The 26167-nt window shown below is 41.6% G+C and overlaps 1 protein-coding gene across 1 annotated transcript in view; it reads right to left on the reverse strand.

The window, feature by feature from the left end:
• REV3L (REV3 like, DNA directed polymerase zeta catalytic subunit) overlaps window positions 1–26167 on the reverse strand; it is a 216269-nt gene that overhangs the window by 65809 nt on the left and 124293 nt on the right. The window contains exons 11-15 of the mRNA XM_059732984.1: window positions 24433–24670; window positions 22549–22691; window positions 12523–16726; window positions 10502–11472; window positions 6646–6728 (exon numbers count right to left, since the gene is read on the reverse strand). Of these exons, the coding sequence (XP_059588967.1) occupies window positions 6646–6728; window positions 10502–11472; window positions 12523–16726; window positions 22549–22691; window positions 24433–24670 (5639 nt within the window). The remainder of the gene's footprint in view (window positions 1–6645; window positions 6729–10501; window positions 11473–12522; window positions 16727–22548; window positions 22692–24432; window positions 24671–26167) is intronic.

Here is a 26167-nt window from a genome sequence, read left to right on the forward strand (position 1 = left end):
ATGGGTCATATTTTGCCCACCCCTGCCCTAGACCCTGGCCCCACTCCTAGGCCAGTTAGACCCCTCCGGCACGGCTACCGACTTCCAAGCCCCATGGCCCAGCTGACACCTGCCCTTCTTGGCTCCAGCCTCAGGCCTTACCTACTCAGCCCGTCCTGGGTTCTGGTCTCTTAGGCCTTCCTCATACTCACCCTTCTTGGGGCACTTGCACCTCTACCTGTATTAGGCTTCAGGCTCTAGGCCCTATCTACTCACCCCCTCCTGGTCTCAGGATCTCTCTCCATCAGGGCCCCAGACCCCTCTCTCTTTCTCTGGGCCAGCTGAGGTTAGGCCAGCCTAACCTCCCCCTAGTTCGTTCCCACAGTCACCAGTTGTTATTCATTACCAGCCCTCTCGGACCATGGCCTCAGCCCCTCTCAGGCTCTGCTCTATTCCCTTGCTGAGCTTTGGGCACCCTGGCCCTCTGCTGTCTGCCAGTCCTCTCCATGCCATGGGCTCACCTGCTTCTGTTCCTAGGCCTATCTATTCCAAGGCCTATGTTTTTCCCCAGGCTCTGGTCTTGCTTACCCCAGCTCAGACATTCTACTAGGAGCCCTGCTGCCAGAAGCTCCTTTCGCTTGGAAACGCTCTCACATTCCTTTACTGTAAGCTTGCTGAGAGGAAAGAGGTTGCAGGGAAAAAGGGAACCCTTCAGATCAAGGAACAGCAAACAGGCCAGCTACAGAGGAGTTTCCTAGGAAAGCTCTGCTTGGAAAGAGACACGAAGGGAGAGGCAGCAGATTAGAAGACCCAGAGAGATAGCTGGAGGACATCATAATACCGGAACCACTGCCACTTCCAGCTCTTCCTCTACTTTCACCTGTAAGGTGGTTCAGACAGGACCACACACTGTTGAGACTTCCACCCAGGTCCTGGTTTGGTTCTGTGCAGACTGTGGCTTGCAGGTTCCTTTCAGTGTCAGTCAGCTGGGGGAGTGCCTGCAATGTGAGCAGTGCCTTCTGGTGGTGTCCCTCAGGGAGAAGGCAAGAGAGCTACAAGAGGAGGTAGCAAGGCTCCGAAGCATTCTCTGCCATGAGGACTTCATCAACTCCACGCTGGAGGAAACCTCTAAGACTGTGGAGGAAGGACTGCCAGAGGTGGTGCTAGGAAAGGAAGAGGGCATGGACTCCTAGAAAGGTGGAAGCTTGTATCTTCTGGCAGCAAGTCGTTGTTGTGATCCCCACATGCAGTGGTTTGCTTAGAGAACAGATATGGAGCACTAGCAACAGAGGAGGAGAGCATTACATTGGTGGAAGAGGCCAGGCCAGGAACCCCCAAGGTGGGGAGGATTGAGACCACTGCTACAAAGAGGAAGCGATGGGTGGTGGTAGTTGGACCCTCTTTTCTGTGGGGGATATAGGCATCCATCTTCAGGTCTGACCTGTTGTCCTAGGACGTCTGCTGTTTGCCTGGAGCCCAGATCCAAGATGTCACAGAATGAGACTTCTTGCTCTCTGACTACTACCCCATGATGTTCCAATGATACTGCCGGGGTGACCCTGAGCAGATTAAGAGCACCTACCGGGCTCTGGATGCAAGGGTGAAGGGGACAGGGACACAGGTCCTGTTCTCCTCAATCCTTCTAGTCAAGGAGAAGGGCCCTGGCAGGAGTGGACACATCCTGCAGATCAACTCATGGCTGCACAGGTGGCTTCTCCAGCAGAGATTTGGCTTCTTTGATCATGGGATATTGTTCCAAGAAGGATTGCTAGGAAGGGACAGGATCCACCTGATGAGACTGAAGAGCATCTTCACAGACAGGCTCGCTAATCTAGTGACGAGGGCGTTAAACTAGGTTTGCTGGGGGATGGAGAACAAGGCCCTGAGGTAAGTGGAGAAGCAGGCAACCTGGAGGAAGCACAAGCAGCAGGGGACAACAGGAGAAGCTGCATTCTTTCTGAGAAAACAGGGCAATCAGCTAGTCACCTCAGGTGTGTGTACATGAATGCACAGAGCCTGGGAAACAAGAAGGAAGAATTAGAAGTCCTTGCAGTCACAGAACTATGATGTGATTGGAATAACAGAGAATTGGTGGGACAGCTTGCGTGACTGGAGTAGTGTCATGGACAGATACAAATTGTTCAGAAAAGACAGGCAGGGGAGAAGAGGAGGAGGAGTTGCACTTTATGTAAAAGAGCCATACGATTGCTCAGAGCTCCAGTATGAAGCTGGAGATAGGCCTGTTGAGAGTCTCTGGATTAGGGTCAGAGGGGAGAGCAACAAGGGTGATGTCATGGTGGGGGTCTGCTACTGACCACCTAACCAGGAGGCTGAGGTAGATAAGGCTTTCTTAAGACAACTAGAGGAAGTTTCTGATCACAGGCCCTGGTTGTCATGGGGGACTTCAAATCACCCTGACATCTGCTGGGAGGGCAATACAGCAGTGCTCAGGCAATCCAGGAAGTTTTTGGAGAGTGCTGTGGACAACTTCCTGGTGCAAGTGCTGGAGTGGCCAACTAGGGGCCATGCTCTTCTTGACCTACTGCTCAAACAGGGAAGAACTGGCAGGGGATGTAGAAGTGAATGGCAAACTGGGCAGCAGTGACCACGAGATTGAGATCCTGACAAAAGGAGGAAAGGAGAGCAGTACAGACCCTGGACTTCAGAAAAGCAGACTAACTCCCTCAGGGAGCTGATGAGTAGGATCTCCTGGGAGACCAGTATGAGCAGGAAAGGAGTCCAGGAGAGCTGGCTGTATTTTAAAGAAACCTTAATGAAGGGCACAAGAATGAACCACCTTGATGTGCAGGAAGAATAGCAAATGTGGCAAGCGACCAGCTTGGCTTAGCAGAGCACACTTCAGTGAGCTTAAATACAAGGAAGCTTAGAAAAAGTGGAAGACTGGACAAACAACTAGGGAGGAGTATAAGAATATTGCTTGGACATGCAGGGATAAAGTCAGGAAGGCCGAAGGACAACTGGAGTTGCAGCTAGCAAGTGATGTGACGGGTAACAGGAAGGGCTTCTACAAGTATGTTAGCAGAAAGAGGAAGGTCAGGGAAAGTGTGGGTCCCATACTGAATGGGGGAGGCAACCTAGTGATAGGCAATGAAGAAAAGGCTGAAGTACTCAATGCCTTTTTACCTTGGTCTTCACAGCTAAGGTCAGCTCCCAGACTACTGCACCAGGAAGCAGTTTGGAGAGAAGGTCAGCAGCCCTCAGCGGTGAAAGAACAGGTTAGGGACTATTTAGAAAAGCTGGACGTGTGCAAGTCCATGCCTGTACAAGGGGCCAAAGGCAATGCATCTGAGGGTGCCGAGGGAGCTGGCTGATGTGATTGCAGAACCATTGGCTATCATCTGTGAAAACTCGTGGGGATCGGGGGAGGTCCCAGACGATTGGAATAGGGCAAATATAGTACCTAACTTTAAGAAAGGGAAGAAAGAGGATTCAGGGAACTACAGACCTGTCAGTTTCACCTCAGTCCCCAGAAAAATAATGGAGCAGGTTCCCAAAAAATCCACTTCTAAGCACTTGGAGGAGAAGAATGTGATTAGGAACAAAAACATTCATTCCCCTTCCCACCCCACCTCCAACCTGTCTCTCACCTAATAACCAGCCCAATTTACATTTTAATTGATTGGCTTTCTTGCATACGTTTACTACTCTGGCTGCTTTACTACTCCCATTCAGGAAGAGCATAGACCATCTGCAGATGCTTCCTCTGCCCCATGAAGGATAATTGTACCCAAAAGCTTGCAAAGAAGTATTTTTCCAACTATCTGAGTTGGTTTGATAAAAGATATCAGATTTACCCAAAGAATCTTGTCTGCCTATGTCCTTAGATTAACATGGCTACAACCTACACCATTAGGAACAGTCTGCATGGATTCACCAAGCTTGATCAACCCGACTGCCTTCTAAGAAGATATGACTGGCTCTGTGGATGCAGGGAAAGCAGTGGACATGATATAGCTTGACTTCTGCAAGGCTTTTGATACCATCTCCTACACCATTCCTGCAAGCAAGTTGAGGAAGTATGGGTTGGATGAATGGACAGCGAGGTGGACAGAAAGCTGGCTGGATTGTCAGGCTCAAAGGGTAGTAATCAATGGCTCAATACCTAGGTTCACCAGTATCAAGTGGCGTGCCCCAGGGTTGGTCCTGCAGCTGGTTTTGTTCAATATCTTTATTAACATTCTGGAAGAATGGGATAGATTGCACCCTCAGCAGATTTACGGATGACACCAAGCTGGGGGTATAATAGATGCACTGGAGGGTATCAGATCCCATGTACACATGGAATGGCAGGAAGTGCAATATTTGGGGTTGTGTATCAGATCTCATCATGCCTTAAAGTGAACATTTGTCAGGAACCAAAAAGAGAAACTGCCTCTCTGGCAGCTTGCCCTGTGTAGCCATGGGCAGCAGGGGCTGGCCAGGGCCTTTTCGAGTGCTCTCTGAGAGAGCAGCCCAGGGACCAGTGAGCTTCTCCCTGCTTTTGGGCTACCCACTCACCCTTCAAACTGCTAGCAAAGCAGTGGGGACAGAATAGCTATGGCAGTGGCCCTGTCCTGGACCTAAGTCTGTCCCATATGCAAACTTGCCAACATGCTGATACTTTAAAGGGTGCACAGGCAGCCAAGCACTGTTCAGTTGTTCTTGGTGTCATACTGCTTGCATGTTCAGAACTTTAAAAGGACTGCTGGTGATCCAATATCAGCAGCCTTTTAAAGCACCGGAACCTATAAAAACTCTCAGCTGACGGTTGTCTGGAACTGCACAAGACTCTCAGGCTGCCAGGGAGCCAAGACCTTTAAAGGTCCTGCAAGTCTGTCAGTCAGCCTGCCTGGCTTGGCAAGCCCTTTAAACTTGCCTGGGGGCAAAGTGGACCTGCAGAGGGGAACTACAGACCAGCCCCATATTGCCTTCTAGCTAGAGAGTGTGTCTGCAACAACTGTGTCAAGCTCTAGCTACAGAGCTTAGAATATGTGGCCATTCGTTGGCACTTTTTTTGTATTGTTGCAAATTTTGTAAAATGCTGTTGCCTCATCCAGCACTGGTGCTTCAGACTGAGAAGCAGGCAGGGAGCAGTTGGTGGATGCTCCTCCGCTCTGCTCCCAGTCTACAGGATATGCAGAGCAGCCTTCTCCAGACAAATGACCCTAGTCTCTGGAGGGCATGGGAGCCTTTGCCCTGGTTCCACTCCTCCTGGTTTTTGGGAGAAGTTAAACCAGGGAAAAGTGTGTAGATGTTTGGTTTCCCAAGAGAAGCTCTCCTGGGAGCAATTTAACCCTGGATTTTCCCAAGTTATTTTTCTCCAGGAATAGAAATTTTTTCTCTGAGGGAAAAAGCTTAAATATCTGCATGCTTTGGGTTTCTACCAAGAGAATGGCGATTCTCCCCATAGAAACTGAATGTCTGTACATGGCCACTGTAAATAGTTCAAAAGTTCTCTTTAATATCAATCCCAAATCATCTTTGCTACAAATTAAGCTGATTTTTCCTTGTCCTTCTCTCAGAGAACATGAAGAATACTGATTAACCATCCTGTTCATAACAACCTTTCAGATATTGGAAGACTTACCATTACGTTTGCTCCCTCTTCTCTTTTCTAAACTAAACAACATTTCAAAACTATCATGACAAATTGGGAAATAGTCCAAAAATCAAGAACATGAAATTCAGTAAAGACAAGTTCACTTCTTGATTTCAGACTGATTTTACTAATTGTCAAGATCAGGCTGATCTCACTCTCCAGAACACTTGCAAACTTCCCTAACCTTGGTGACATCCACAATTTTTCTAGTGTATTTTCTAAGTAATCTTAAAAGATTTTTCTTATAATTACTTGAAATTCTCATTTTTCCTGTTTTCTTAATATCAAGCTCACAAACTATAAAGTTAATTTTAACATGAAAATTCCTTGTATGTAGTCTATGTTATACAGTACATCTGTATGAAAGAGGCAAGTCATCCTAAAAGTTTAATTACTCCCTGCCCCCCCCCTTTTATTTTTTTTTGCTTATAATGCCCCGGCACACATTAATATAATTGATTGGTATCCGAGGAACTTTATATGCCCAATCCTAAAAACTGTGTGTCCTGACATGCCAAAGATAATTTTGGTTAGTATGTAGTATTTATAAAAGACTAATGAAGGGATCATTACTATGTTTAACAGATTAGTGCAACAGGATATAAAAAAGCTAATTAATACATTATAATTTAATTTGTTGGTTGCATATGCTCATATGCATACATTTATTCTCACAAATGCATTCTGACATTGCAATAACACCACCTCAAGCACAACTAACTGCATATAATTTTTATTTAAAAAAAAGAACACAAGAAAATCAAAAGTCTACAAAACATCTTGGAATTTGACATGACCATATAAAATAGGCTTAAGCTTTGCTTTTGTATTTTCTTTTTGTATTTGCATCCTTATAATTGCCATACAATTAAAAATTTCCTAGATTCCACCTGTAAAAGAAATGCCACGAAAACCAGAAAGCTGTTGTTGTAATCTCTACTTCTAAAAACAGTTTTAAAATAAATATAAGTGGGAAAAAGTAAGACATGACCATCACTGCTTCAGAACTAAAACATAAACATATATGTAATGTTATAAAGACATATATTTATCATAAAATTTCTTACCTTCACTTGTGTTGTTAAAAGTACTCTTCGTAGAGTGTCAGCATTACTTCCTCTTCTCTGACTTAATTTATGAATTTTGGTTTCTGTAAGGACATATAGCAAAGTTATTTGGTTCCTTCAAATATTCTCTAGAAAGCAGAATTAAGTACAAAGTGAAAAAGCCCCTGGATACTACAGCCCAAATGGGATAATCACCTTTAAGTTCAAAAAACAATTTTAAGTCTGCAGTAGTTTCTAAAGGCATACTAAATGTATAGTATTAAGACAAGGTGGACACTTCTCTTGTACAGTACAATTTAAAACATTTTTCATAGATTTCATAGACATTAGGGCTGGAAGGGACCTCGGAAGATCATCGAGTCCAGCCCCCCGCCCAAAGGGCAGGACGTCAGCTGGGGTCATAGGATCCCAGCAAGATAAGCATCCAGTTTCATCTTGAAGGTGTTCAATGAAGGCGCTTGGAACAACCTCTGGCGGCAGGCTGTTCCAGACCTTGGGGGCTCGGACAGTAAAGAAATTCTTCCTTATGTCCAGCCTGAAACGATCTTGTAGTAGTTTGTGACCATTCGTCCTCGTCATCCCTTGGGGCGCTCTGGTGAACAAACGTTCCCCTAGATACTGGTGATCACCCCTGATAAACTTGTAGGTGGCCATCAGATCACCCCTGAGCCTGCGCTTTTCCAGGCTAAAGAGCCCCAGGGCTCTCAGCCTGTCATCGTAGGGTCTGCTTCCCTGACCCCTGATCACGCGCGTGGCTCTTCTCTGGACTCTCTCAAGATTCTCCACATCCTTTTTGAATTGTGGAGCCCAAAACTGGACGCAGTACTCCAGCTGCGGCCTCACTAAGGCCAAGTACAGGGGGAGAATGACGTCCCGGGATTTGCTTGAGAAGCATCTATGGATGCAAGCCAGCGTTTTGGTCGCTTTACTAGCCACAGCATCGCATTGCAGGCTCATGTTCATCTTGTGGTCACTGATGACCCCCAAGTCTCTTTCTTCCATAGTGCTAACCAACATAGCACTGCCGAGCCTATAAGGATGCTGCGGGTTTTTCTTCCCAAGGTGGAGAACCTTGCATTTATTGGCATTGAACACCATCAGATTTTCATCTGCCCACTTGCTGAGCCTGTCCAGGTCAGCCTGGATCACCCGCCTGTCTTCTGGCGTGGAGGCTTTGCCCCAAAGTTTGGTGTCATCGGCGAACTTGGCCAGTCCGCTTCTGACTCCAGTGTCCACATCGTTAATGAAGATGTTGAACAGTATGGGTCCAAGGACAGAGCCCTGGGGGACCCCACTGGTCACAGGACACCACGATGAGTGACTTCCATCAATTACTACCCTCTGGGTCCGACCCCGGAGCCAATTTTCCAGCCAGTGGATCGTGGGGGACCCAAGGCGACAATTGGCCAGTTTCTCCAAGAGACGATCATGGGACACCAGATCGAAGGCTTTTTTGAAGTCAAGATATATGACATCAATCTCATCTCCCTTGTCCAGGTGATAGGTCACCTGGTCGTAGAAGGAAATGAGATTGGTCAAGCAAGACCTACCCCCTACAAACCCGTGCTGGCTATCCCTTAAGATGTTGGCGTCGGCCAGTCCATTAAGGATGGCCTCCTTAATAAACTTTTCTAAGATCTTCCCCGGGATAGAAGTCAGGCTGATGGGCCTATAGTTAGCCGGATCCACTTTCCCCCCCTTTCTTGAAGATAGGCACCACGTTGGCCTTCTTCCAGTCTTCGGGCACTACACCAGAGCGCCAAGAGTTTTCAAAGATCCGCGCTAGAGGCTGGGCTATGATGCTCGCCAGCTCCCTGAGTACCCTGGGGTGAAGATTGTCAGGGCCGGCTGACTTGAAGGTATCCAGCTTCTCAAGATGTTCCTTCACGAAGTCAGCATTAATGGAGGGCAGGGGATCACCCTCACCCGGACTTCCCGGCCCTGTAGCAGGCACGGGCGTCCCATGGGGCTGATGAAAGACCGACGCAAAGTACCTATTTAATAGGTTGGCTTTTTCCTGGGCGTCAGTTGTCAGTTGCCCCATCTGGTTCAGCAGGGGTCCAACGTTGCCCCTGCTTTTCCTCCGGCTCCCCACATATCTGAAAAAGGACTTTTTATTGTCCTTGATGCTCAAAGCTAGCTGGAGTTCAGTTGCAGCCTTGGCTTTCCTGGTCTGCTCCCTACAGGACCGGACCAGTGCAGAATAATCCTCCTTGGAGGTGATTCCCATCCTCCATCCTTTGTAGGCCTTTCTTTTTAGCCTCAGGAGGTCTGCTAGGTCCCTGGAGAGCCAGGGGGGCTGCTGTGCCCTCTTGCTGCCATTTATACTCTAAATTCAAATTAAGTAGCTGTTTGATGAATGCCAGAATTTTAACTAAAGATTTAGTAAGCAAAAGGAGACAGAAAAGGATCTTGGAGTCAGCACTGATGCCACAATGAACATGGGCCGACAGTGTGGGGACGCGGTCAGGAAGGCCAACCATACCTTGTCGTGCATCCACAGATGCATCTCAAGCAGGTCCGAGGAAGTGATCCTCCCCCTCCATGCAACACTGGTCAGGCCACAGCTGGAGTACTGCATCTAGTTCTGGGTACTGCACTTCAGGAGGGATGTGGACAACATGGAGAGGGTCCAAAGGAGGGTCACCCGCATGATCAGGGGTCAGCAGGAGAGGCCCTACGCAGAGAGGCTGAGGGACCTGAACCTGTTCAGCCTCCAAAAGAGAAGGCTGAGAGGGGATCTAGTGGCAGTCTACAAACTAGTCAACAGGGACCAGCAGGCATTGGGAGAGTCCCTGTTCCCCCGAGCACTCCCAGGAGTTACAAGAAACAACGGACACAAGCTAGCGGAGGGCAGTTTCAGACTAGACACTAGGAAGCGCTATTTCCCTGTCAGGGTGGCTAGGACCTGGAACCAACTTCCAAAAGAAGTGGTGCTGGCTCCTGCCCTGGGGGTCTTTAAAAGGAGGCTGGACGAACATCTGGCCAGGGTTGTTTGACCCCAGTACTCTTTTCTGCCACGGTAGGGGGTCAGACTAGATGATCTCCTCAGGTCCCTTCCGACCCTACCAACTATGAAACTATGAAAAATGTTGTCAATTCAACTTCAATAATGGTGGCTGCATACAGATGATCAGTTATACTGGAAGAATTTTTTTCTAGTAGAAAAATAGTCCAGGAGTTGGACCATACAAGATGTTCCTCTAGCCCCACAGCTGGAGAGCTTCACAGGTGAGTTTTCCAACCAGGGACACTAGAGAGCTGCTCCCTGGGCCATACCCATCCTCAGCAGAGGCGAGACCTGCCCTCTTCCCTTGCCTGGGAAGAAGGTAGGCGATCAAGTGGCAGTTGGCAACTGCTGAAAAGCAGCAGCGGCTACTACATAGCACTGGGGAGGTTTCCAGGCCTAGGAGAATATGCCTTTCCTCCACCGCCCAACTAACTGGAAGCATTCCAACATAGGAGAATACCCCCACCATCCTGCCAAACAGCAGCCATTTTTGCTCCGGGAGAAAAAGTTTGACTAATCGGCACAACTGTTTTCTACCAAGAGAAAAAGCTGTTCTCCTAGTATAAAACTGAACATCTGTAGAGGTCAAGTGTTTGTATCTACTACTATAAAATCTATATCGTAGTCAAATGACAACACAGCATAAGGATGTTTTGATACCAGAATCCTAATTGTTGAATAATTATTTCATAAATGTTTACCAAATTATTACCCTTGCAAAAATAGTTTAACTTGCTCTCCCAATAGGGCAGTGGATATTTCCCCATTAAAAAAAAAATTAATCAACTTTCAGAAAATATTTTTGTGCCTCTTCCTGGTTTTATCTTGCTTAAATAACAGTTTTACCTGTTGATAAGGGGGTAAAGTCAAGTGCATCTGGTATTACTTCTTGATGTTTTCTCTGCACAAGGGGAGTACTATGTAGGCAAAATGATTCCAAATTTCCAGCACCTTCTTTGAGCAAGAGTGGAGATGTGCTCAAGAGTGTCCGACCCTCAGCTCTGACAGGTGTATCTTCATTCTCAGCAGATGTTACATCCTTTTCTTCCACAGAAGATGGGACTATATCTTGACTATTCCAATCTGCATCTTCAAAACCAGACTGACTAGAATCTGGGGATGCTGCTTGTTGCCAAGGAGGAAGCACTGGAGAATCTGGCGAGCTATAATTGATATAGTAGTCCTCTTCCTCTTCTTCCTTATCAGGTTCTATTGTTGAAGTAGCAACTGTTTTGCTTTCAACTGGGGTTTTATTTGGTTCTATGGTATAATTTGTAGAAATTATATTATTCACGTGTGTGTCACAAGTTTCCTTGGTTTTTATTATTGTAGTACTTATCTGGGAAACAGGAGCATCTTTTGTAGGTCCAGTAGGTCTCCTATCTTGCAGGTTAGGTAAACTCTCATCCTCAACAACTGTTTTTGTTATTTCAACAGGTTTCTCTGAAGGCAGTGTTGTAGAGCTCAAATTCTCAGTTCCTTTTTCCATCTCAACAGGCTGGTCCTTAGGCAATTTCTTCATAAGCTCATATTCTTCTTTGGCATGGAGCCATGTCTGAACCTGCTGGCGACTTGGAGCACATTTACAAGGCATGATTACTATTTTTTTATCTTCACTAGTTTTATGGCTATTAATTTGTCTTTTATCAATAACAGATTGCCAATTGCGTGGAGGTGATCCTGGCCTAGGATTCTGTGTCATTGCTGAAAATGCGGTCTTCCAGAGCCGTAGTCCTTCCAAGGAAAAGTCTCCTTCAAACTCAGGTAGATCATTTGGAAGTCTAGTTTCTATTGTGAGAAGTCGACCTCCAATCTCCCTATAAAGAAAATATTATAAATTTATTATGCCACAAATTAAAACTCTCTTGAGATTAATTACCCTTTTCCTAATGGAGGGAGTCCATGAATCCCTATAGGAGCCTCTAGTGAGCCTCTCCAAATGTTACTTGCTTTATGTTTTACTTTCATATTAAAGATCCCAGGATAACCATCAACCTTTCAACAGAAGAGAGCTATGTGTAAGTTCCTTCCAGAGTCTATCATGTGTTCATAAAAAGCAGCAAAAGAGGTCACTAAAAATTAAATGGATGATCAATTCCTTTCCCTCAAGGAGAGAGCATGCTGTGTCCATATAGCTTCTCAACCCTACTGGTTCATAGACTTGAGAACAAGTTAGTTTCTAACATCGCACAATAGCAATATGTCACAGCATTATTTACAAAACTGGAATTAATCATTTACTGTAAAATAAGCTATAAGTAAATATATATTTTTAGTGACAGAGACACTACCTTCATGCTTTTGGGTACCTAGCATTAAAATATTATATAGTTTCAGGAAGGGAGTAGAAATCCTCTCTGGTTACAGAAATACATCTGAAGGACCGCTACATTTTGGGATTAGATATATATTTATTAAGGAATTAATTAATGTAAAATTAATATGGCTTTAGCACTAGGAAAAAGCCTCCTTTACAATATTATGAAAATGTGACCAGTTTCACTATTTGCAAAAATCATTTTTTTAGATTTACAGGCAGTCTTCATAATCAGAACCAAACAGAGTTCCAAGATAGTTGATAGCTTCCACAGCAAGTCATATGGGCAGACCAAGGGAGCAGGTAAGTCAGTTCACTCATGCTTTGAGCATTACTGTGGATACCAAAACTACACGAGCCAATAAAAACCATGCAGACACAGTGAAATCAAACAAATGGATTTTTTCAAACTCTTCATTACTGAGTTACAAAAATAAAAACCTGGAAATTTAAGTACATCATACATCACTGAGTGAAAATCTCCTACACTGTATAATAAAATTAGCAGAGAGCGAGAGAGAAGGACCTTATAAGTGCATAGGGAATGTACCTGGGCTTTTCTGGTGCATCAGAAGGATTGCTGCAAAATGGTTCTTGGTAAATTGTTTCTGCAAGATCATGATCCAGTAAAGTTGCCATGATTTCTTCACGACTTGGTGGGGACATGAGAGGTTTAAGAACATGAGCAGTACGAGATGTAAGACTTCCATTCTTTGATTGCGAGGGAGAACTAGTTGATCTTGGTGAACTGTCGGGAGTTGGAGTTAAGCCCTCGTTATTTCTTGGAACATACAACTCTAAATCCTCTGAAGTGCCATCCACAAGATCACCATCCGGAGAAGACAAGAGCGAAGTAAAAGAGGCATTAACAGAATCAAGTGATTGACATGATTCAAAAGTGGCTTCCTTTCTAGTGCGACTTTGAATCCAGTCTGAATTAGCTGGCTGTGGAAGATTAAGAAATCTCTCTTTGCTCAGTAGATTTCTATTCAACTTGAATTTCTCATTTACATAGTCCTCTGTCTCTTGGATACAAAAAGCATCTATTGATGAGTTAGATCGAGACGTTGGAGTGTGAACGCTGTTTCTCCACTGACTGTGGGGATGGTTCTCATTGCTTTCCAAGGACGCTTTCTCAAAAAGCTCAGGGCTCAGAGCACCAGGTCTAATCCATTTACTTGGGTCGGAAGGACGCTGTTTCTCTTCCTCAGATTTTTGGCTATTAAGGTTTAAAAGTTCACTTTCTGTTGTTTGTCCAGAAGAAAGATCCTGGACGGCATCACTCAAAAACTTCTGTGGCAGATTTTGGTCTGCTGGGACAAACTGACTTGCAGAGTACAAACTGCAAAATCCAGTCTGCCCTATGGCATTAATATCAAAATTGTAATTATGGTCTGGTGACAAGCTGTCTTCAAGGGAATAACAGCTTTCAAAGCCTGGATCTGAAAAAAAAATGGGGCTGTCATCTGACATGGAGTGGTCAATCTGATTAGTGTTCTGTTGGTTAAAAGAATCTACTTTTAAAAGTTTGGGCGTTTTTTCTTCAGGCTTTGTAGTTCTGGGAGTACGGGACTTCCTTGGTGAAGTGACAGACCTTGATCTTTTAATTGCTTTATTCTGTTCAAGAGGGCAAGAAATACTTTTGTTCAGCTGAGGTTTAACTGATAATGCTTCTTGCATAACATTTGCATGTTGTACTTTTTGCTGTCTTTTTTGCAGTAATTCTTTTAGAACAGCTAGCCCAGACTGTCCTTCACTGAATGCTGATGGGGCCACTATATTTCGATTTTTACACTGAGAAGCAGGTTTTGTTTGTGAGGTGGTTTCTGATAGGGACTTCGGTTTTACTTTTTCAGGTTTAAAACGTGACATATCCAAAACAAATCCTCTCTGTTTGTGTTCCCATCCTATCTGCTTTACTGGACTCTTCAAAGCAGTTACAAAACAGTTTTTAGGTAACTGAAGAGACCCATGGCTTTCCTCAGATGATTTAAGTATGGAAGAATAAGGATCAGCAAATTTTGTTGCTTCTGTTAAGCACAAAACTTGCTGTGGATTACTCTCTTTACGATGCAAAAAACTAGTTGTATGCATCTGATCAGTCTTAGTTAGGTCTAAAGAACTATGAGTTTCATTTAGTTTTCCAACTGATAAGTATCTAGTCTGTGAATTCACAGTCTCTTCAATCTTTGTACATGTTGTATCTTTAGAAATACGTGCATTCTGTGTTACCTGAGATGAGTGGTTAGATGGATCAAATATACTATTTTGAATCAAACAAGATTCCTTCATACGACATACTGTACTTTGACTCTTAGGCCTTTGGGAGCTTATTTTTGTTATTTCCCTTCCAGCTAGGACGGGAATGGAAATGATAGATGAATGAAGGTCTCCTCGTGCAGTAGTGAAACTTTGTAAATCCAGAGATTTATCAGGTTCCAGCAATGAATGAAAATAGCCAGACGATTTTCCTTGTGCATCAGCTGTGGAGGTGAGCTGTGTGGAAGGTAAGTGTCCTGTTGAGTAGCCAGTTAAAAGACTCTCTTTCTGAGTAAGAAGTGGTTGTGAGCTGCTAGAGTTGAGAGAAATCTCAGGCAAATCTTGGTGCTTCAGTACAAATTTAACTTCTGCAGCAGAACGAACATTTCCTTTTTCACCTTTAAATGTCATGCGTTTCCTCGATGATATTTTTTCAGTTGTTTTTTGTTTCTGTTTTGTTCTAGGTTTCTTTTTTCCATCATCTGGTGTTTTATCTGTCTGATTAATCCTGTTCCTTTTCTTAGTAGCTATTGTGGGGCCAGGAAACTTCTTTTTACATTTCTTAACCTGAGATTTTGCTCGACTATTTTTTCCTACATTGGAATTAACAGTCTTGCTATTGAACATGTTAGGACCCTTAAAAAGTAAAGCTTCTTTATCTAGATCAGTCATAATTTCTTCTGCTTTTGGATCAGTGGGAGACCAGCAGCGAGGGGGAGAGGCATTTATTGGGCTTGTGCTTCTCTCAGAGAGAAAACCTAATTTAGACATAACATCACTATAGTTATAGTCACAGTCTTCAGCTTCGGCATTGTAAGATGGTGAAGGAGGAGAAAGGACTGCATGAGTTCTTTTTCTGAAAGATAAAGTTCTTTTAATATTTTTATTATTTGCTTTTTGCGGTTTTCCAGTTTTTTTCTTAGCTGACTTATGTTTTGCTTTCCTTCTGTGACTTTTCTTTGGTGTTAATGGATAAATAGGATATTTGGTTGCAGGGGAGTCAGGAACTTTTGGCCAAAAGTCCTTTAAAGGTGCAAGCTTTTTATATAAATTCATTTTTTCCTCTGTAAGTACTACTTGTTCCTCACTAGAATCTACTTTACCTAATTTAACAAGCATATTTTTTCTCCCTCTAAATCTATTGATGATAATGTATTTGATAATAACAGGTGGCAGTTTTTTAGAGAGTTTTCTACGTTTTCGAGATTTCTGAGACCCATCCAAACTTTCCCCACTTTCTATGGGATGAGGTAGGCTAACTTTTGAGTTGTGTGTGACGAAACTCGATTCACTATCTTCAGTCTCATAATTTACTTTACGCTTGGTTCGGAGCGTATATTTATTCCCACATAATCCAAATGACTGCTCGGTTTCAAGAGAACCATCTCCAAACTGGCAGTCAGTACAATTAGAAGTATTTGTAGGCATCCTATTGTCAAAGGTATCATGAGGAACTTGAACTAAATCATTTGGCAAAGCACTATCCTTATCAGGAATGTTACTACATGCATTACCTTGTGTATAGCAGCTTTCCTTAATGGATGCAATATGATTTACACTTACAAGCTCCTGGTGATTGATAAGGCCCAGTTTCTTTTTACTCAATTTTAACCTGGACTGTTTGTTGCCTGGCTGTAATTTATATGTTACAGGAGCTAATTTTTGTGGTCGGCTGAGACAATTAGAAAGAACAACACTGGGAAAGAACATGTAATGTGCTGCTTGTTGACTGAGGCTTGGTTTTTCTGCCTTATGTTCCTGAAATTCTTCATACCTAATTTTAAGCTTATTAAGGCCACCTTCATCAGTACTGCTTTCAACAGAATGCATCACAGTTCGATTCCCCCCCGAACAAGACACCATATCACAATTTTCTGTTACTGTCGCAGGGAAAAAGCTATTTATACTTGTGCTGCTGGATTTTTCGCTTATTTCAGAAGGCATTTTACTTTTGGAGTGGCTCAAATCTGAAAAATTAAATGAGTTTTTACCCAATATGCCATCACTAATATGGCGGCTCATATGCATATAAGAGGAATCCTTCTCAACCTTCCTGATGCTGGTGTACTTCCTACTTGGTATCTGTCTGCTCACTGACGAAATATCATCTTCATATTCAAAAATGTTATTTTCACAAGAAGAAACAGGAAGAATATCCTTCTTATTACTTTCTTTGTGTGAGTTTTCAGAATGTGCACTATTGCTGAATGACATTGGGTATTTTGCAGTGTAAGTGCTTTCTTTTGTAAGAGGGTGGACTGAAAGTTCAGGTCTTGCTTCTGTGTTTGGCTGTGAAAGCTCTTCTACTAAATCTTCATTATTCAAAACATGGGAAGAAAGGGCACTTGTGTGTTTACACTGGAAAGTAATCTTAGCAGAAGATGGGGGTTCTAGCGTAGCAGCGTCTTTGTGAAATATTGAGGTCTTTACAGACATTTTGCTTGTTGCAATTACAGAGGAATGAGTTCGAGAACTTTCATTATTCAAAGGATTGTCTGGAATGGAAAACAAGTAATTATTACTATAATTAATTCCTTAGACTTAAAAAAGAAAAGTCTTTAACCATCTTACGATAAGTCTTTTAAAGGCCTTCCCATTAAAAAAGATCATATTCTATTTGTGACCACTATTATGACCTTGGATCATAAATACCATACTAAATTAGCACATCTATCAACAGTTAAACTGTCAGTCACAGGATCTGACCAGGGAGCTAGCTTACTCCACACATGGCATCAGTGCAAAGTTGTTAACGCAAGGTAAATTCATATCATAATTTAAGACTGGAGCTAGACTGTTCTCAGTGGTGGCAGATAACAGAACAAGGAGCAACGGTCTCAAGTTGCAGTATAAGAAGTTTAGGTTACATATTGGGAAAAACTCTCTAACCAGGAGGCTAGAAAAGCACTGGAACAGATTACCCAGAGAGGTTGTGAAATCTCCATCCTTGGTGGTTTTTAAGACCTGGCTAGACAAAGCCTTAGATGGGATGATATAGTTGGGGATGGTCCTGCTTTGAGCATGGGATTGGGACTAGATTAGATGACCTCCTGACAGCCCTTCCAACCCTAACTTTCTATAATTCTAAGAGATTTACACACTTTCAAATGACCTGGAAGAATTCACCTGGGTTTATTTTCATGGTAGAAAAGCTTGCCTGAAGATGACTAAACAGACATTTGAATGCTGAGCTCCTGAAGAACAAAAAGACTGCAGTGCTGACACTGTGCAGCCATGGGGACTCTGTGCACATATCTGCATTCCGTGCAGGCTCCCTCAGTCCTGACTAGCTGACCTAGATTGCTCAGAGTTGTCTTATGTCTCCCTGAAGCACAGTGTGGAATTGTGAAGGGGGCATATTCTGCTCCCTGCTGGGGTGAGGTAGTAGAGTAGGTGTAAAGCACCTAAGATGCTGGAGGACTATGCTGTGGCTTGTCTGAGAAGGGTAAATTGTACAGATATTTGCTCTCCCAGGAGTGATTTTTACCCTGGGTTGTTCTCAGGTTGCGTCTTTTCCACAAGTTCAAAACCGTGTAGAAATGCAAGAAAGGCTATATTCAGGTGTTTTTCAGGCAGAATAATATAAGTTCTATTTTTGATCAACAGAACAAAGTTCATCAGTATAATAACTGAAGTCTCCCAAGGAGTCAGCTGATGCTGGTACACAGTAGGCGTGTCTACATAAGATGCTATGTCGCTGTAGCGACAAGCTACGACAATATAGCTCATTGCTATGGCAATGTAGCGTTGGTAGGCACAAACCGTGATGCCGATGCTAAATCGCCACAGCGATGAGCTACGTCGCTGCAGCTTGCTGCTATGGCAACATAGCATCTAAAAATAACTGTGTGCTGCTGGGACCGCACAGTACCAGCATCTAAAAATAACCAATGCATTGTTTAGCAAGTAGTAAATGACTGTACAGTACCAATGTGTGGTCAGGGGCACATGTAAATGTGCCCAGTATGTTCTCTCTTATGAGTATGTGCTATTACTTATGTCTAATGTGATGAGGTAGCTTCTCAACACACTATTACAAACCTTTATAGATTAACTCAAAACATTTTTCTAAAATATTTGTGAAAAGCAAAAGCAGTTCTAAGAGTTTATGGAGGCAAAGCCTAAAAAACAAGGTCAATTACTGAGTTTATATTTTTGACAGGATCTGCCAGGAACTGGATGCACAGAGATTTTTCTTTGAGTTCTGGTAAGAAAAGGAAAGTCTTTACTTCTAACAATATCCCTTGGTGGATAGGAGGAGTTGCTGAGCTCATGTAAGCAACTCTAGATGTAACGTGCCTCCACTGAAAGAAGGGCCAATGACAGAAACACAGAGAAAATGGGAATGATTCACTGAAATTACAAGGAACACTTGAAGGTTTTCTTCCCCAAAAATTAAATGTAAAAAAAGGATTTGTATTAACCAGGCAGCAGCCACAAAGACTAGTGTGACTATATGAGTATTTTTGGTGTGAAATCTTTTATTGGACTAACTGTATATTTGGGAGGGATCTTGGACCAACTTTCAGGCACAAGGTATCTTTCCTCAGGTCTGGAAAATAAGTAAACGCAGCTCAAGTGCCATTTACAATTTGATAAAAGTGAGCTGATGTTTGCAAGTTTTGAATCTACCATATTGCCAATTATGAGACCTTCAGTTAATAAATGTGTTATTTTTCACATAATCAAAACAAGGTTAAGTGATTGTTCTGAAAATGTTTTTCCCAAATTAAATATCTTCTGGGTATGAATATTTTGAACACTAATTCATATTGAAGAAACGTATTTTAACAATGATTGTGACCAGGGAAATTACACATAATAGGTTTCCTGAGGAGAGAAGGTATTGCCATGCCAGATCAAATTACTGATGAATACAATCATTCATCCATTCTGTTCCTTTATGCTTACAATGCACAGAAGAAAACAGTGTTTTTTTTAAAAAAGTGATTAAATAGAAATTTTGTTTATGATCTATATATTCATTAAAAGTATGAAATTTTATTTTTCTAAGTACAACACTGATTATATATTTTGAGTACAAGTACTGAAATTGTGTGTGTAATTTTTACGTGCGTGTCAAATTGCTACAAGAAGTAGGAAAAATGTAGCATTTAGCTATACTTTGAGGACTAATTCTTGCCTTAATGAATGAATGAAAATCATACTAAAACTAAAAGGATCTGTGCATATATAGACCAAGGCAAAATTAGGATTTTATACCAACCAGTTATTTTTCAGATTCAGAAAGTGTATTGCATACCTTTAGGGGTGTACTTGGAAGCCGTGTTGGTCTGAGACAAAAAGACATACAAAAAAACTAGAACTCGTTTCCAAAATTATACCTTTTATTAGACCAACTGGAAAATGGCAAGAAAACTGTCCTTTTCTGCAAGCTTTCAGGATCAAAGTCCCTTCATCAGACTCTGGGAAAAGTGTTTACCATCTTGTACCATTTATACTTTTCCCAGAGTCTGACGAAGGGACTTTGATCCCGAAAGCTTGCAGAAAAGGACAATTTTCTTGCCATTTTCCAGTTGGTCTAATAAAAGGTATCATTTTGGAAACAACAGTTCTAGTTTACTGCATACCTTGGACTTTAATCTGCAATTTCAAATTTTCTGGTCAGTGAAGTATGATTAATGTAAGGTATCAAAACTGCATTAACGAAAAACGACTGCTATTAATTAGAAGGAAACCAAACTCATTCATCTTAATACTAGGAATCTTTTGATTCAGATATGTTTAACAGTGGAAACTGTATGTTAAATACTAAATTGTTCTGTTCATAAATCTACCCTGCACAAATCAACTCCATATATTCAGGTTTAATTTTACGGAAAACAGCTTTCCCTCCTAAATATGTTAATAACTACAGATCAAGCCCTTGAACTATTAGTATTTTCTTTTAATTCACTAGACATAGTAGCTATCATCTACTATGTTTCTGTCATTAGTACTGGACTGAAGAAAAGCAGCTCAAATTGTCTTGATAATGTGATGACTTTTTAAGCATTTCTGAAAAGCAGAATCAATGAAGATTTGGTTGACTTTTCTCCCTTTTTATATGGAAATAAATTTCTAGCTGTGTGCCTTATTGTAATATTACTTTTTAAAAGCCAGGCTAGCTCTGTTATGCTAAATAGGAGGCTCAGCACTGATTCTTTGATTCTTGAACCAACAGAGTTCCGGGAGCTCTTGAAAGCAATTTCCCAAACTGCAGTTTCTAATCTTTTGTATTGTTCAGGTAATAAATTGTCTTTGCATAAGTCAACCCTACATTTTCAAGTTCAATTATACAAAAAACCCCCAGCTTTACCACAAATAAAATCAGTAGAGAAAGTTCCTGAATTGCTGATGCCCTGACAAACTCCCACAGGAAAATCACAAAGGAAAGGACCCAAAAAGAGTTAAATGAACTAAATATACTAAACAGAAATGAAATCATCCCCTCTATACCAAAGATAATTTTGCGCAAGGCCCAATATATCATTGCCAGCTTAAAATTTCATGTCAATGAATAAATAGTTTTAGTTAAATGGGAACTGTTCACAGTTTCTAAGAAGATAGTATGTTATACAAGGCCTGATAACTTTACATGACGTGTGAAGCCAAAACCCAGGACCCAAACAGGCCTGGTTTTATCAATTCAAAATCCAACTTCTGAATTTCTGAGGGAAATGGAAAAGGAAAAAGTGAGAGGTTGCATAGGAATTTTCTGACAATGTTTTTGTTTTGTGTAAAAAGTGTCTAAATGTTAGGTGTATAACACAGTGATTTTTAACGTGTGTTCTGTGGAGCATGGGGTTCCGTGCTAGGTCATTAGTGATTCTGCAATGAAATAAGGGGTAATGGCAGAGTGGGCCTGTGGGTAGTGCACCACCATGGCGAAGCCAAGTTCCCTGGCTCTGTGTTGGTCTTTAGGATGGGGGTAGAGGTTGTGCCACAGCAGAATAAGTGATATGAAAGAGTTCCATGACTTAAGGAAGTTTGAAAGCTACTGGCATAGCACTTCACTATTCACCTTGAACAATTTACAATGAATCACAAGAAAGGTTCCAGCAGAATTCTGCATGTTTTCCTGCCTGTTCACCTCCTGGGCTTTCTCCTGACTCAGGTCACTATTGGAGCCAGTCACATGGATCGTCTTACAGTGGGGTCTCAATATTACTCAACTCCTGGGAATGAAGATAGGAGTCTGAAAGCTGCAACTTGACAGACTTTTAGAACTTCCAGGCTCCTAGCTTGCCTGAGAGAGGATTACTGCTCATCTCCTACTTGATAGGATCAGACAAAAAAGATGCTGGGACCTCCAAGCTGGTGGTGATCTGGTTCATGCAGATATTGTGGCCTTCTCTTAGGCAAGCTGAGCTTGCCAACTGTGAGGAACTACATGGTACTGCACAGCACCACTAATGGGTAGCAAGTGTGGCCCATAAGAGTGCCATGCAAGGTTATCTGCTCCAGCATGGTAGCAGAACAGAAAACCCTGTGTGGCACACTTAACAGCGAGCCAGTTTGTATATATCCTATGTATAAATGGACTGTGATTTTGATGGCTCTTTTTGAAGAAAAAAGTTTGACTTGTAATCGAAACAATATGCTAGACCTTTTGTATAAATTCTCAATTCTTCATAATCAAATTGTGCACATTGTTGTTTCAGATTATTTAAAGAATACATTTCAGCAGAGGGGGCAGAACAAGAGTATTTTTTTTAAATAAACCTTTGCTCCTAACAGTTTCTCCTACAGCTGATTTGACTCTCCCCTGGTGCGTGTTAATGCAATCTTAGGGCAGTAACAGGTGATGAACTGAATGCAATATAGGCTGGAAGTAAGATGCAGTGTATTAAACATGGGCAGCATACATCCAAAAAGCGAAGCACACTGGGTATCTAGATTTTTCATATGATTATTAAATTTTACAATATATATTGTGGTAGAGCTAAAGGATCCTATAAAAGCTGAGAGAGAGAGAGAGAGCGAGAGAAAGAGATTTAAAAAATATTAACAGAAAAATCCTATGATGACTAGATGGACTTCACCCTCTCCATTAGGGCTAATTAACTGGAAAACCTTCATTGTTCAGACTGCTAATGTAACTCGAAAGCAAAGCAGGGGGAGTTGATTAGAGGGAGAAATTGAGATTAGTAAATCTCATGCTGAATCTATATTACATCTACAGAATTTAAGACTATTTCTCTGCTGTGTTGAGAGCTCCCACTGAGGGAAGTTCACACCTTCTGGTTATCATATAGACAAGGAAGTAAGTTATGTTTCAAGCAGTAACTTTTAAAGCATTTTACCATTTACTTACCACCATTTTCATCTGCAGTTCCATCTAACTGAGGTATAGAGAGATTAGCTAGAAGCATACTGTTACCACTCCATTCCATTTCTTCTTCTGAAGATGAATCCTCCTCTTCAGTTGAGCTTCGATGCAAATTTTTGCCCACTGACCTAAAAGAAAAATCAAGAAACACTGAGTGCAATATAGCATATCTCAGATGGAAAAAGATCTAGACGTAGGATAGCCCCAGAATTAAAATGCTGTAGTAGTAAGTGAAAGCGAAAATTTGTCAGTGAGAAATCTGACACTATAAGAACATTGTTCAGGGGTGTTATCGTGAGATGCAGTATAATGGCAGTCAGTCATTTAAAACAATTGAGATAAGAAGTGTAGTACCTGGTGGTTCAGGAGGGTAGAAAAGGGATTCAGATGTTTCAATTGTATGTGAGGAAGCTTGTATTTTTTTAAATAAAGTTCTAAGAGCTGTCAAACCAATAACTATAATGGAAAAAACTGAAAAACGTGCACCTGAAATTTAAGAAAAAGCTTGGCTATATAAGAAAGAAAAATCAGAATCTGTTAACAGCTACAAAAGCCTTGCATTAAATATTTTTGTCTTTAAATTCATGGAGCTGAAAAAAACCATACCTATTGATGGAAACAAATTATTTTGCTAATCCAAAACAGAAGTTAAAAATATAAATCAGGCAACTTAAAATTAAAAAAAAAAAAGCATGCATTATGGCTACCTGCCTCTAAAAATTTAAAATGATTATCTCTTTTCATTTACAACTAGAGGAATGCAACCCCTCAGCCTAAAATCAGTGTATTAACTATATCTTTTACCCTAACTGAAAAAATAGTTGAAATATTTCAGATAAAAAGATTTTCAATTTTTTCAGCTACCACTGAAATACCACTCAGTTTTGCCTTTGACAGTATTCTGACTATGGAAAAGGAAAGGTCAGATAGGAAAAAAGGCTTTGTGGCTTAAGTCTAGGAACTGGGAGCCAAACTTCCTGTTATTACAATGCCCCTGTATGGATTTAGGAAACCAGCTATTTCTCTGTGCCTCATACATTCCATCTTGTAAATGGGATCATATTCCATATCTCAGAAAACTTCTGCAAGAATTTAATATATTAATGTTTGTAAGGTGCTTGGATGTTCTCAGATGGAACTGCAAATAGGTAGATAGATGCCTAACCACAATTTGGGTGAGAAAACACTGGACACATTTTCTTAATAGACTGTTAATAGTGAGTTGACAAAAAGGATCAACACAGAATGGCAACAAAATGGCACAGATTGCTCAATGAATCCCTTATCTTAAAGGATAAGGAAGTTGCCAAATGGTACTACTGGTAGTCCAGAAGTGAATGTTTATCTATCTTAAGATTTAATCACTGATTCAGTAACATGGGAATATAATGGTGTTAGTGCAGTAGTGGTGGGTCAACCTTCAAAAATCTCTCCTAAACATTCGCTCCAGATGCATCAAGCCTCATACACGTCTACAATGTTTGGCTCCAAAATGGATTTTAATGCAAAGATTGATAAATTCCTTCCACTGTTCAATTGCAAAGACGTTCTCTCAAGTATCTTCTTAAAATCAAAACTGAAGCTTTGGGATTTTAGTATCCAAAACTTTCAGGCGTATGTTCATATACAAGTGATTACATCTAGTTTATCAGCCCAAGATATGCAGGGACCCCAATGTGGTCAAATAGACGTCCCTTCTTTAGATCAAGATCAATATATTATTGGAATCATTTCAGTTTAGGATTGCTCATTCACTGGAGTTGAAATCATGAACTTTACCAGGAAGAAAAAATGAACACTTCAAATAAAAAAAAAAAAAGGGGGGGGGGGAATGCTCCATACCTTCTGCCCCTAATGTCAAATATGTACCTTCTTTTTGCCCCAGGTTCTTCAATACTGCTGTCCCATCTCTGGGACATGAGCAAACTGAGTTCTATTTCTTCCTTCTCAACTTGTGGTTCATTTTCTTCATCATCGCTGTTCTGAGAGTTTCTGAAGTTTCCAAGAGAATGGTGATGTGGTAATGTTCTATGTCCTCGCATTTGATACCCATCATCCTCCAAGCCAGCCAACAGGTGTATCATGGCTTGATCAGCACTGGTGTCCACTGCAGAAAAAGTCCACACATGCACAAGTTTAACCTACATTTTATTCTATTAGTTAATTTTTAATTATAGTTTCTAATTCAGATAATCATTAAAATATAGTTCCTAAATATGTTAGTACATTTGTTTGTTACTGACAAAATTATGCCAGCCCCAGAAGCATACCTCTTTTCATGCCCATCTAGTTTTCCCAATTCCCTGCTTCATATCTTCTTCTTTAACTGTCATTCTGACAATCTAATTCTAATACACGTTCTTTACACTTCCGCCTCCTCACTGTTCCTAGTAAATCAACCGATTAATGTTCCCTTCTTCCCAAATCTTCCGTCTCCACTGCACATGCATGAAACCTGGTTCCCTCCCTTCATTTCACCATCTGATAAAAGTGTTTTCAGTTGTTTAACCTCCTCAACTCTACTCATAACAATAGCTGCATGTATATTGTTGGGCTTCTGCATCCTTACCATTTCCTGGCTCTTCGCTTCCTACTTCACCCCCTGCAAAATCCATGCTATACAGCTCTTCAGTGTCCACACTGAAAATCCATCACTTCAAATCTGATCAATAACCTCCATGCTTCATTTTTAGATATAAAACTACACTTTTTACCAAGGATCATTTTATTTCTAAGTTGTACTTCTCTCATAAGTGTGAAAATTGCTTGCTTTCTTTCCATTCTTTTCCTTTCCTCTAAGCTAATACTCACACTACTGGTGATCTCAACTCCAGACCCCTCCACTGCTTCCTTCCCTTTCCTTCCCTCCTCGCTGTTAAAATATGGTTTCTACTTTACTTCATAATTATAAATCATATAAAGATTTCCTGAGTAAGAGTTATAGAAAAATTAAAATTTAGTCTCATGCCCCTAGGAGGCAGGTAACATCCATATTTTACCAGTGAAGAAACCAGAGTTCAGAAACATTAAGCTACTTACCCAAGGTCATACATGGTACCTTTGCCACTGTCAAGTACAGAAGCTACTTCCTTTAACTCTTAGTTCTCAGCTTAAATCACAAGGCATTTCTTTCCTCCTACTTTTAACTTTACCTTCTGTTCTTGAATTCTTTGTTCCTTGCATGTCCAGTTCTCTAAACACCAGTTCTTACTCCTTGGCACTTTTACAAACTTATTGTTAATGTGTGTTACAGTAGTGGCCAAAACCCCAACTGAGACTGGCACCTCATGTGCTACAGACTATAGAAGAGTCTTGGTCTACGCTGTTAAGTTTACAATCTCAGGAGAAAATCCAGTATGTGGGAAGGAAAACAGGCACAGAGAGGAAGCACACTGCCCAAGGTCATACAGCACCTCAGGAATTAAGTCTCCAACTTGCACATCCAGCACTTGAACAGCAATGCAGCACAACTCTCACCTTGAGAATCATTTGGAAGGTACACTTTCTAGAGGAGGACCGGTCTTAATAGAAGCCCCAGTGATTGGATATGAAGTTTTCAGCATATTTACATAAGAAAAACAGGACAGCACATGCAGACACCATG

This window comes from Alligator mississippiensis, chromosome 1 (assembly GCF_030867095.1).
Source record: "Alligator mississippiensis isolate rAllMis1 chromosome 1, rAllMis1, whole genome shotgun sequence".
NCBI lineage: Eukaryota > Metazoa > Chordata > Crocodylia > Alligatoridae > Alligator > Alligator mississippiensis.